Raw genomic sequence first — 12,244 nt, 5'->3', positions numbered from 1 at the left:
TGTCACTGTTTGCAAATCTCAGAAGGGATACGTAGAATTTTTCAAAACTGGAGAGTAAAATTATCCTTTGGTCAAACCTCAGGGGTGGTATATATAAATTACCCTTAAAAGAATGATTGAATAACAAAATATTCCTTCATAATGCCCTTTTATTTAAAGAAATATATTTTTAAGTGAGAGCGTCTACTAAACAAAAGAGGGTGGACCTTGGCACAATGGTAAAGTTGGTCCATTATGACAAAGTGGTCTTGTTTTCGAGTTAGGAAACAACCTCTTCGCAAAGTAGGGGTAAGACTGATTAAATTATGACCTCCCCAAATCTTGCTGTGGCGGGAGCCTTGAGATGCTCGACCTTGACATGTATCGAATTTTCAAAATTTTTTTATTTAAAAATCATAGACGTTGAGCTAGCACTTGTCTTTCTTCTTAATGAAAATATTTCGCTGCCCTCCTATGTATTATCATGTTTATTTGTTTTTGGGGAATGTTCTGACTTCTTTCACCCACAAGAGCCAATGAGAGCACGCACAAAAGCATCATGGGGGGAAGGGTTTTCACCTTTCATAGGGGGCTGGGTGGTCATTTTATCCCATGGTTTGAGATATTGGTATCGTATCGCTCATATCGGACTATACGTACCGGTTTTGTAAGTGATCGATCCTGATACCGTGTTGATACTGTGTCAGAGACATTGTACGGATAAGGGATAAAATAGTCAAAAAACCTCATTTTTTTAAAGAAAATCAGGGGTAAATTTATCCGATCCGTGTCGATACCTATTTGATATCGTATCGATTTTCGTGTTGACTGATGCCCGTTACCATGCACTAAAACCATGTTTCATCCCCCATTGTGTTGCCGTGATAACAAACTCCTCGGAACTTTTCTCTCTCTCTCTCTTTTTCTTTGTTTTTCTTCAAAAGAACACGTTATAACGTCTTTATTTTTTTTTGGTAAAAGAACATATTATAACGTCTAGTTGGTGACTTGGTGTTCTACTTTTATGCCAACCTAAAGTGTTTTTTTTTTTTTAATAAGGAAGTTATTATGTCGTTATATTATAAGTCAGCTCTTACCTTTTGTGGTAAATAATCATTGAGTCCATGTTCTATAGAAAGGATCAGAAAAAGGATGGGACTAACAACAGCTGTCTAGCGCACGCAGTTGGTGAGCCATGGTGCACTTCATGCCCATGCTCACCAGGAGGTCTTGATATTAATGTTATAATAATGTAAGGGATATTATTCTTTTGTTTTTCATTTAAATTATATGTATTATGAGAATTTTATATAACATTATACACTATGGTGATCAGATTACCCCTATAAATAGAGGTGACCCCCCTTCATGACACACTTGAAGAGGCTTTACCCCCCCCTCCACTCCGTCCCCATTCATTGTTTTACATTCTTTTGAGCCACTTCTAAGCCTTTGTCTTATTTTGGTCCCCCTTCCATTCATTAGTTAGACTGCGGTCACTCCGTCTGAGATTTGGGTTGCCTAGGATCGTTCCACTTTTTTTGTGCATTCCCTAGCCTATATTTTGACCATTTACAACCATTATTATGTCCGCATCAGAATAGTTAGTCTTTTTAGTTGTTATTCTGTCCGAGTCCGAGTAACGAAAATCCCGAATACAACCGTTACTTTGTTTAAAGTTTAAGTAACGAAATTTCTTTTACCTAGCCATTACTCTGTCCGACAAGAAAGAGGCAAACTGATCGTCCGTCTCCACCTGAATCGTTGGATATCGTATATTTCATATTTGGTATATTTTCCTTTATTTCTTTTGTTTCTTGGTAGATATCCATATCTTTCTTTCTTATTACTTTTAGCACAATGTAAACCATTAAAGTAGTTCACTTTAGTGTTTATAGTACATGATTTTTTCCTTTCTTTTTTATGTTTGATGAATCATAATTTAGCTTTGTATGTTTGTATAAGACACATTATTAAAGGAGAATTTTCAGAATTTTACATCTAATAGAAAGATCAGTTTAACCGAGTGATATGGAATCATGTAGCCTTTTCCGCTCATCCCGGATGAAAAATATTTCAACAGTTTAGATTTTAGGTGGTGTGTTTAACGTTGCATTTAATAATTAGAGGGGTAGCGCTGCTACCTTTTCCCCTTAGAATTAATGATGTTTAGGGGTGGTAGCACCCAATTGAACCATATGGTGCCTTTGAGGCGGTCACCATGTGCATGGGGAAGGAGGATATGACAAAGTTGGTTTAGCCATATGGCTAGAAGGAGGAACTGGCCAATGACAGATTTGACCATGTGCATGTCAAACAATAAGGTGGCTTTTGAGGAACAACCACCTTGTCCATGCCTAAGTAGGTGGCTTTCTAAGACCAGCCACATGCCTCTAAGGATGAGGTGGCATTAATACTTCAACCACATAGGTTTTTGTCTAGAGTTTCGAGGGCAGACCCTATAATATTTTGAAAGCTTAGTAAAGTGACATATTGTACTCTATTTTATAGGTCTAGGGTGATCAAGTAGTGCTGAAATTATTGGGGAATACACATATTAATGATCAAGTTAGTTTTTTTTTTTTGTTTTTTGTGAGACAAGGTGAGGGATCATATACTAGTATTGTTATATGTTGAGTATTTGAAATGTATGAACATGGCAATGTGTCTTAAGTTGTGTATTGTAGCGTATGAGTATGATATAGATTATTGAGTGAGAGACTTATATGCATGATTAATGAATGTGAGAGAATTGTATATGTATTGCTAAATGAGGTGTAATGAATTATTTGACACGACACATTTTGAATGTTATGATTATGGGATGAATGAAATGAGTATGAGTATGAGTATCTGTGATACGAGAACTACAATATTATGAGTACGAACCGTGTCATTCCTCTCTTGGGATGCAATATTGGGATAAAGAGTTGAATAGATGACACGAGGCCAGGCTAACGTTTTCTATATAGTGCACAACCAATATTTCACAATATTGACTATGACTTAATTCAACAATAAAATGTTGTATGTGTATTTGTACACTGTTTATTGAAGCACATGAACACATAATTGTATTATAATATGTTTTCCTCATTGAATTGTTAACTCACCCTGTTATAAATATTCTTTTTCAAATGACGAATTAAGAGAAGAAGTGTGTACAGTTCCAGACTTTTCGGGCGGGGGAGTGCACGTAGTACACTAACCTTAAAAGCAGAACATGGGGACTTTTGTTGTTTTGAAAACATTGTGTTAATATGAATCTTTTAATGAAAAATAACTTTTTAATAACTTTGTTAAATCTACAGTTCTTGTCACCAATGTTTGTTTATACAATGTGTCAGTCTAAATCCAACTCCAGTATTATTAAGTCTTCTGCTATGTATGTGTTGTGTATGAGAGTTGTGATATTTATATGAATGTAAATGGTGATACCTGTCAACGTTCGTAAGGGTAGTACCTTATATCCTGTTCGGGTTTGGGGTCGTTACAGTAGGTGATTCAGATTCCAACTTTGGATTCAGGAGGTAAACAAGAGCATGTTTGGGTTACATCATCTTCGTTTTAAGGATCTAGCCTGCACCGCAGCTATACGAGAGCATTACCCAAACCACGGTCCTTATCAATTGACCGGCTGGGCCGGGCTGGCTGGTTACTGTAATGTTGTATAAGAAAAGTCAGAGAGAGAGAGAGCAAGTTGATGAAGAACGAAACCAATTGAAAACCAGAATCCAATTTCTATTCTTCTTCGAACATTGCATCGATAAGGTAGCAAAGAGGTGATCCTCCATTTCCATTCACTCTTCGTATTTCTTCAAATATCTTTCGTTAATTTCTGTTTCTTCCATCTCTATTCAGTCACACTGTTGTGATTGCACTTCGCCTTTGATCGTTTCCTTCTCGTTTTCGCCACCTTCTTCGTCTTGTTCTTGTTCTTCTTGTTGTTCAAGCACTTGCATCATTTGGTACGTGGTTTTCTCTCTTTCCGTATAATTCAAATTAATTACGAGCTATTCGATTCTTTTAGTGGCCTCTGTAGTATCTATAGTTTCTTCTTCCACATTCCTAAAGTTTGAATCATCGAAAGGTTCAAGTGAGATTTGATGTTTTTAAGCTTAAGCACATTTCACTTTGTTTATGTAGATTCAATTTGAACATAGTAACTACTAACTAGTTGCCATTCACAAATTTGAAAAACAAATTTGATTTTTTTTTTTTTGGGTACACCGTCTAGTTACTGAAGTCGAACAGACCCAATTTCTCTTCTTTTTCGGTTTTTATGGATGAAAAGAGGAATGAAAGTATGAAACTACTAGTGAAATCTTTTTGAATCAAGCGTTTCTCCAGCCAGCCTTGCATGTGATATGGGCTACTCATCTCTGCATGCTGTACTAAAATTAATTTAATTTCCTTCTTCAGAGTTCTTTGAAGAACGCTAACAAAATTGCTATTTGATGCTCTACTTACAACTTCTTCCTTTTTTCCACCCTCTATAATTTACAGATCAGGTGTTGTCATCACCACAGTAGCACAGTTGTGAGATAGCTCTGCCCATTCAACCTGTTTAGGAAAAATGGGATCGAACGAGGTTTCCACAGAATTCTCAAAGGACCTTGAATTTGTTCCGGAAAATGGCTGTCTCTCCATTGTTGTGTTTGGTGCCTCTGGTGACCTTGCCAAAAAGATGACATTCCCGGCACTTTTCAATCTTTACCGGCAGGTTTGTTAGAAATACTCTGTTTTCCCTCTTTGGGAATATAGTAATTGAATTATCACTTGTGTGCTTCTGGAAATCGGATCCAACTAACTAAATAATATTTGAATTGTTTGTGAAAACAAGACAAATGTGCCCGTGCAACTCTGGTCAGAATCTGTGTTAATGCTCCCAGTTATCTCAATTATGAATATGCCACTCCATTAAGTTCATCATTTTTCTCTAAGCACAACAACTGCGATAGCTTTATCAATAGCATCTCTCATCTTCCATAACCTTGACTCTGAAAATGCCCATACTCTGTAGCTAAAAGTTAAACATGGTCACAATGATTTCTTTTATTATTATTTTTTTTGGGGGGGGGGGGGCTTGGACCCGTAAAGTGTTCATCTTACCTTGGATGAGTATCAAGCTAGGGTTAGAAATTCATCCTATTTCCTATTGTAGACTCTCATCATTATTTGAATTAATCAACAGTGATTTTATCATTTTTGTTGGATCATACACAGGGGTTCCTTCCACCAAGTGAAGTTCATATTTTTGGGTATGCACGAACAAAGCTTTCAGATGCTGAGTTAAGAGATCGCATAAGTGGGTGAGATTCATAACTGTGTCTTTGTCTTTGTAGGTTTCATTGTTATGGTTCAAAATTTTGTAAAATGTTTGACTGTGATAAGACAGTTTTTAGTTTTTAGTTTTTTTTTTTTTTTTTTTTTTTTTTTTTCTGGACCTGTAGTTGACAGTGTTAGTTACTTTGATAGAACTGTGATTAATGGTGTTTAGTCTACCACGCATGTAACCTTATTCAATTTTTTGTTTGTGAAAAGAAAAAATGAGCCTAAAGTTACTGTCTTCGAGAACATTGTGATGTGGAAACTTTTTTTTTATTCTTACTTGTGTTGGGGGTACAATGTCTTGTATTCCGTCGCTTGGTTTGTGGGTTGATTCTGAAGGGCCATTAAGAGGCAGTAAGGGTATTTCGGTGAAATTCCTGTATAGGGTTTCGCTATAAATATGTAGCGAGGGTTCTTTCTCTGTAATTCAATCTGAGAGAGGTGTGAGGATGAGCGGCTGTAACCCTATTCTCCATTGATAGTGAATTAGATCTCATCTCACTGTGGACGTGGGCAATCTTGCCGAACCACGTAAATCCTTGTGTTCGTTGTGTGATTGTTGTTTGCGATTTGCATTCTTTTCAGCATCGTTTTAGGATTCATTTTTTCAACAACCTTTTCATTTAGTCTTGTTTGTTAGTCCACAAGTTCAGACACATCTCTGTTCACTTCTTGCGTTGCTTCAATTCACCTAATGCGGATGAAGATTAATTCACATGTGAACATTAACTGCAGGCGTCTTGTATATGGAGAGGCAGCTTCTTCTGAGCTCTCTGAAGTTGTATCAAATTTTTTGCAATTGGTAAATATGTCCTATCTCCCTATGTTATTCTTGTTGGTTTTATCAATCACTTCCTATCATTGTAACTTTTCATTGTTGGTATAATTACATTTTTCAGGTCACATATGTCAATGGTTCTTATGATTCTGAGGATGGCTTCCGTCAATTGGATAAGGAAATTTGTGAGCATGAAATCTCAAAAAACAGTCAAGAAGGATCAGGCCGGAGACTTTTTTATCTTGCACTTCCTCCATTAACATATCCAATTGTTTGCAAAATGATCAGGGATTGTTGCATGAGTAAATGTAAGCTTCTCCTGTGGATTTGGATCATCAAACTCAATCTTCAGCACATTTGACTAGTATATTCTACTCATTCAACTTTTCGGTCACACCCACTATTCACACATTAATCCTTGAGTTGTGTTTCACAAACATAGTTGTTTGCAGGAGGGATAGCTAATGCATTGAAGAGAGATTTTCAAACTTCTAATATGATCTGAGTTAATTTATATTTGTTTCTTTCATATTGACGTTGATGCTTGATTTCGTCCCTTCCAGTTAAGTTGCATCTAGATTGTTCTTTGTGCTGCACAAAGACAAATGTACCACATATCTGTGGAAGACCATATTATTTCTGATGGCACCATATGACCCTACATAGTTCAGGTTGTATGTACGGAAGATTGAGCCGTGGGGAGGGAGAGAATCACTTTTGGATGAGTAGAAAATTCTGGAATATATCTTTATGGACACCATATTTCCTTTCAACTGGCATTGGAATCTCTGAAATCTCAATCAGATGCTTATTATTCCATGTATGCAATTCTTTTCAGCTGATCTTGGTGGATGGACTCGAGTAATTGCTGAGAAGCCTTTTGGAAAGGATTTGGGATCTTCAGAGGAACTTCATAAACAGCTTGGGGAGTTATTTGATGAACAACAACTTTACCGTATTGACCACTACTTGGGAAAGGAATTGGTGCAAAACTTGGTAATATGGGCCACACAGTGTTTAGTTTTTGCTTATCCCTTTTTTCCACCAATATTTTTCTCTCCAACTATATGCTTATCAAGCCTCCCTTCTCCTTTTAATTTCCAGATGGTGCTTCGTTTTGCTAATCGCTTTTTTATGCCTCTGTGGAACCGTGACAACATTGACAACATACAGGTGAGATTGAGAATCAATCATGTAAACCTTATTTTTGGGGGGTTCATTACCATGTGCCTGTCATACTCCAAATTGATATTTAAATATTTCTACATAAGATTGGGATAGAACTTATACCATACCATATTCTTGGCTGAGCATGCTATATGTTATTGTTATGATTCTTGCCTTCTTTTGGGAGGGGTTGTTATTGATTAAATTTAAGAGGGATGTAAATGCAATAGAGTAAACTGTCTGCTGATAGGTGTAGGCGTATGTATTATACAATTTAGTGCAATTCTCATGAAAAATTTGTTACTTCTTTGATTGCCATGGTTCTAGTAGTCTACATGTCTGTTGTTGGTCTGAATGGGAAAATTTTCATTGAATACACTTAGAACTTTATGGTGTTATATTTAGTGTCTTTGCCATGGTGGCTGTGACCCTTGTGTTACAATGTTTAAATAAATCTTACTCATGCTTCACAGTGAATGTAAAAAATGGCGTTCACAATTTTGTGTTATTGAGCTTATATAGAAAATGAGTCTTTTGGCCTAAACTGAAGGATTCTCCACATTGTACTGTTACAACTTTGCCAGAATTTAACTATTTGTCTTTACTTTGTCAGATTGTATTCAGGGAGGATTTTGGAACTGAAGGTCGTGGTGGATATTTTGATGAATATGGGTATGTGCTCTGGATTCTTATCGCTATCTTGTTTTTGTATGCTATACTTGTAACACTTTTTTTTTTTGCTAACGAGGAAAACCCTTAAACCTGCCTGGGTTTACGGTTCAGGCCCTAGGGAGAACCCCGGTTACATGAAGCCTTCCCCCACCCCGTATAATGCTTCATTCGTGGGGACTCAAACCTGGGACCCCGTGACCCAAGCACATCGTCCTAAACTAGCCGAGCAAACCCACAGGGGGTATTTGTAACACTTGTTTATGACAATGTGTAAATTTATTTATAACAAGCTCTAAGAGAGTCATTTAAGGTGGTATGGTCATATTCAACGGAGGCCTAGGGATGCCTCAGTTAGGAGGAGTGATATGATTCAGATTGAAGGAGCTAAATGAGCTAGGGGTAGGCCTAAAATGACCATAGGAGAAGTGGTGAGGAAGGACTTGCATAGTCTAGGTCTTGTACCAAGTATGACCTCGTATAGAGCTCTTGGAGGGCAAGGATCCATGTAGCAGACCCCATTTAGCTGAGATTCTCCTGACATGCTGGGTTGTGCCTATTTCCTCTTACTATCTTTCAGCTTTCATTTGTCATTTTCAATTTTTTCATTTCTCTTCTCTTTCCCCATCCCTCTTTTCCAATCTTTTCTTTCCCTTTTTTGGTTACCTTGTTTTGTTTGGATCCATGTGGCCGACCCTATTAAGTTGGGATAAGGCTGAGTTTGTTGTTGCTGTTGTTGTTTGTAACTTTATTTATAACAGTTGCATGCTGTGATTTTATTGCAGAATTATCCGTGATGTCATTCAAAATCATCTGTTACAGGTAGTCTTCACATGTCTTTTTGGGAATCTGATTTTTTCTTTTCAATGAAGCAGAAGCAACTGTTTAAGCTTTATGTTTACGCCAACTGTAGGTGCTTTGCATAGTCGCCATGGAGAAGCCTGTTTCTCTTGATCCTGAGCACATCAGGGATGAGAAAGTGAAGGTCATTATCCTAACTCACTCTCCCACGTTCATTTTTAGTTCTGATATTGTTAAGAAAATTATACACCCTTCAAATATTTACTATAGTTTCCATCTTATTTCTTTACATCCTATATGAATTTTCTATTCATTTTCTAAAGATCTTCTTTCCCAACATTTTTGTGATATGAATATTGCCTGTCCATGATGATCATATTCTGAAATTTCAGGTTCTTCAATCAGTCTTACCTATAAATATGGAAGAGGTGGTATTAGGACAGTATGAAGGGTACAAGGATGATCCAACAGTTTCTGACACCTCCAATACCCCAACCTTTGCATCTTTCATTTTGCATATACACAATGAGAGATGGGAAGGTAAGTTCTTTTCTGAATGTTTGTGATTTTCATTTTATCATTATAAATTTCAACATTTTCTATTTGATATTCATAATGTTTATGTATTCATTTTCGTTTATTAAGCCCTAGATTTCAAAACATTCAATATTTTCTAGTTTCATATTAATTTTGAAACTTTTGATCCCCTCTCAGGTGTTCCTTTTATAATCAAGGCAGGAAAAGCATTAAACACAAGCAAGGCAGAAGTTCGTGTTCAGTTTAAGGATGTTCCTGGTGATATCTTTAAATGTATGGCAAATGGCAATTGTGCTTTTATATGTTTAAATGAAGTCCATAGAGACTTTATTTTAGACTCTTGAACATTCTCTTGATGAATCTAAATCAAATTGATTCCAAAAAGTACGAATATTAGATGATATTACCCAAATATGTTAGATTCTGGTTGAACTTGAAATGCACAATTCGTGACTCAAAATGAATTGGACCAATACAGACCCAAATATGTTTGAATCCTGTAAATCTGGCCCAATCCCGACTTGGTTGAATTGGCATCAGTTCTGCCTCACCCTGGAACAGACTCAAGTTTCAGTCGCTAAGGCTGGATGCCACTGTGTGTGGTTCATGTGGTGATCCACCTGGGCTCATTTGATTTCATTTCGAAGTACTTCCTGGTAGTCCATTATAATTAAATGAATTTTGTCTTCTGTTGCATGAAAAGGGTCTTATATTTTTGGAGTTTTATAATGCTTAGGTAAGAAACTCGGGAGAAATGAGTTGCTAATACGCCTGCAACCAGCAGAGGCCATGTACATGAAACTGACGGTGAGTATTTGATTCTCGTCATTTGACTGCAGGATATATTGTTATGGTTTTGTCTAAAGCTTTCTTAATTAAATATAAAAGATCTAGATGGTTTACTTTAGAAACATGCTTGAAGTTCTCAATTATGTTAATTTAATGGTAAGCAATGTAAGGGGGTTTGCATTTACATATTCTAGAGATTTGGGAAATCCAAATGGATTGAAGATTTTGGTTCCAAATAGGCCTGCTCTGTTTTGGTTTAGTGTTTCTTATTAACTCCTTATCTTTTTCTCACAGGTCAAGAAACCTGGACTGGAAATGTCAACCATACAGAGTGAACTAGACTTGTCCTATGAACAACGCTATCCAGGGGTTACAATTCCTGATGCTTATGAGCGTCTGTTTCTTGATTCGTATGCTTCCACTTCCATATCCGTTTTTCTTTTTTGAATGTTCCTATATACATCTATACACTGAATCATACTTATAGACTTGAAATCCAACTTTGGATGAGTTATTGCAGATTAGAAGGAAGATCCAAGATTTGGATTCATAGTTATAAGGAATGAATAGCTAACTAGACTGAGTTCTTCCTTTTGCAGAATACGGGGTGATCAGCAGCATTTTGTTCGGGATGATGAGTTGAAGGTAAACACTTTTATACCCAGATTGAGATATCAAATCTGAAACATGGATTTGCTTGCAAGTTGACAAAGTTTTTATGTTGTGATTATTAGGTATCATGGGAGATATTCACTCCATTGCTGCACAGAATTGATGAAGGTGGGATGAAGCCAATTCCATACAAACGAGGCAGCCGAGGTCCTGAAGGAGCAGATGAGCTTGTGACAAAGGCTGGCTATGTGCGAAAACAAGGTTATATTTGGATTTCACCTTCCTTGTAATCAAATGAGCTTCATAGTGGGATTTGGTTCTTCATCCAGAAGAATTGTGTATGGTGTGATATGTAAGAGAAGTACAGTGTGCAATGAAATTTTGTAATTTTTTTTTTCTTTTGGTAAGGAATGAAATTTTGTATTTAAGACATTGCAAAAGAGTTTTTTTTTTCCCTAGCAAGTGTCAATTTCAATTCTCGTTTCAATATCTTAAAAACAAAAATAAGAGAGAAGAAACAAAAGGAAGACAAACTCTGGTGGCCAACCCGATTCAACCGGACCGGTTGAATTGGTTGACCCATCATGCGGTTCCCAAACTGGGGGGTTGACTGGCTGCGAGTGATGGGTTTTTTTATTGTGGTTGAACCTACTGACCTGTCACCTAGTGCCAAAGCGGTTATGTATTCAGATCCCATTTTCCTCCAACGACGACAAAGAGAGAATCTCTTCATCCACCCTATCTCACCCTCTGATTGGACTGCAGAAGAGTATTTTGGATCATAAACAATAATGGGTAAGTGGTAATGATGAGCCAACAATCTAATCATAGCGTCATCCCATTGGTGAAGAGATTATCTCTTCTCTGTAAGTCAGAAAACTTGGTCATTATTCAAAACGCTAAATTGTGCATGGACCAAGTTGATGTATATTCCACGGTTCTCTGGAAAAAGATCCTCTCCAATTCCAACTCTTTTCCATCCATCCATCCAATGGTTGGAGGATTTGGACACGCATCCTCAAGTGTTGGATGCATGTTCAGAGTCGTTATCCTTTGCTACCGTTGTCCGGACAGCAGAGTGTTGTCCTCTCACATGGGCGTGAAATGACAATTTAACCACTCTGCCCAAACACACTGCCCGAGGGGTGATTAAATCATCATTTCACGCCCATGTGAGGGGACAACACTCTGCTGTCTGGGCAGCAAACAACAGAGGATAAAAATTCTGCATGTTCAAGTCTTCCCAGCCGTTGGATGGGTGGTTGGAGAAGAGTTGAACAAGTAGCTAGAGAGGATTCGGATCTTGAACTTCCCTCTTTTTTTTTTTTTTTGTCGCAGAATAAAAAGATCCTCTCCAACTCCAACACTTTTCCATCCAACCATCCAATGGTGGGAGGACTTGGACACGCATCCTCAAGTGTTGGATGCATGTTCAAGTCTTCCCAACAGTTAGATGGGTGGTTGGAGAAAGAGTTGGATAAGTAGCTAGAGAGGATTCGGATCTGGAACTCCCCTTTTTTTTTTTTTTTAAGTCGCGGAAGAAAAAGATCGTCTCTAACTTCAACTTCTCTTCAATTATCC

The 12,244-nt window shown here is 37.3% G+C and overlaps 1 protein-coding gene across 1 annotated transcript; it reads left to right on the top strand.

The window, feature by feature from the left end:
* Positions 1–4,555: 4,555 nt before the first annotated feature.
* LOC122671186 (glucose-6-phosphate 1-dehydrogenase 6, cytoplasmic-like) lies at positions 4,556–11,050 on the top strand. The gene is made up of 15 exons (XM_043868289.1): positions 4,556–4,702; positions 5,206–5,291; positions 6,046–6,112; positions 6,210–6,396; positions 6,927–7,084; positions 7,193–7,261; positions 7,869–7,927; positions 8,710–8,746; positions 8,838–8,909; positions 9,118–9,265; positions 9,440–9,535; positions 9,999–10,069; positions 10,346–10,461; positions 10,651–10,696; positions 10,786–11,050. Exons 1-15 carry the CDS (start codon positions 4,556–4,558, stop codon positions 10,951–10,953), a joined length of 1,527 nt encoding a protein of 508 aa, XP_043724224.1. The 3' UTR covers positions 10,954–11,050.
* Positions 11,051–12,244: the final 1,194 nt, after the last annotated feature.

This window comes from Telopea speciosissima, chromosome 8 (assembly GCF_018873765.1).
Source record: "Telopea speciosissima isolate NSW1024214 ecotype Mountain lineage chromosome 8, Tspe_v1, whole genome shotgun sequence".
Taxonomy (NCBI): domain Eukaryota; kingdom Viridiplantae; phylum Streptophyta; class Magnoliopsida; order Proteales; family Proteaceae; genus Telopea; species Telopea speciosissima.
Note: the sequence above shows the minus strand (reverse complement) of the source record. Positions and strands in the feature narration are given on the sequence as shown.

Coding starts and splice junctions, on each gene's coding strand:
- LOC122671186 (XM_043868289.1), top strand. CDS start 4,556: ATGGGATCGAACGAGGTTTCCACAGAATTCTCAAAGGACCTTGAATTT. Junction 7,085..7,192: donor AGGAATTGGTGCAAAACTTG/GTAATATGGGCC, acceptor TTTAATTTCCAG/ATGGTGCTTCGTTTTGCTAA. Junction 10,462..10,650: donor GAGCGTCTGTTTCTTGATTC/GTATGCTTCCAC, acceptor TTCCTTTTGCAG/AATACGGGGTGATCAGCAGC.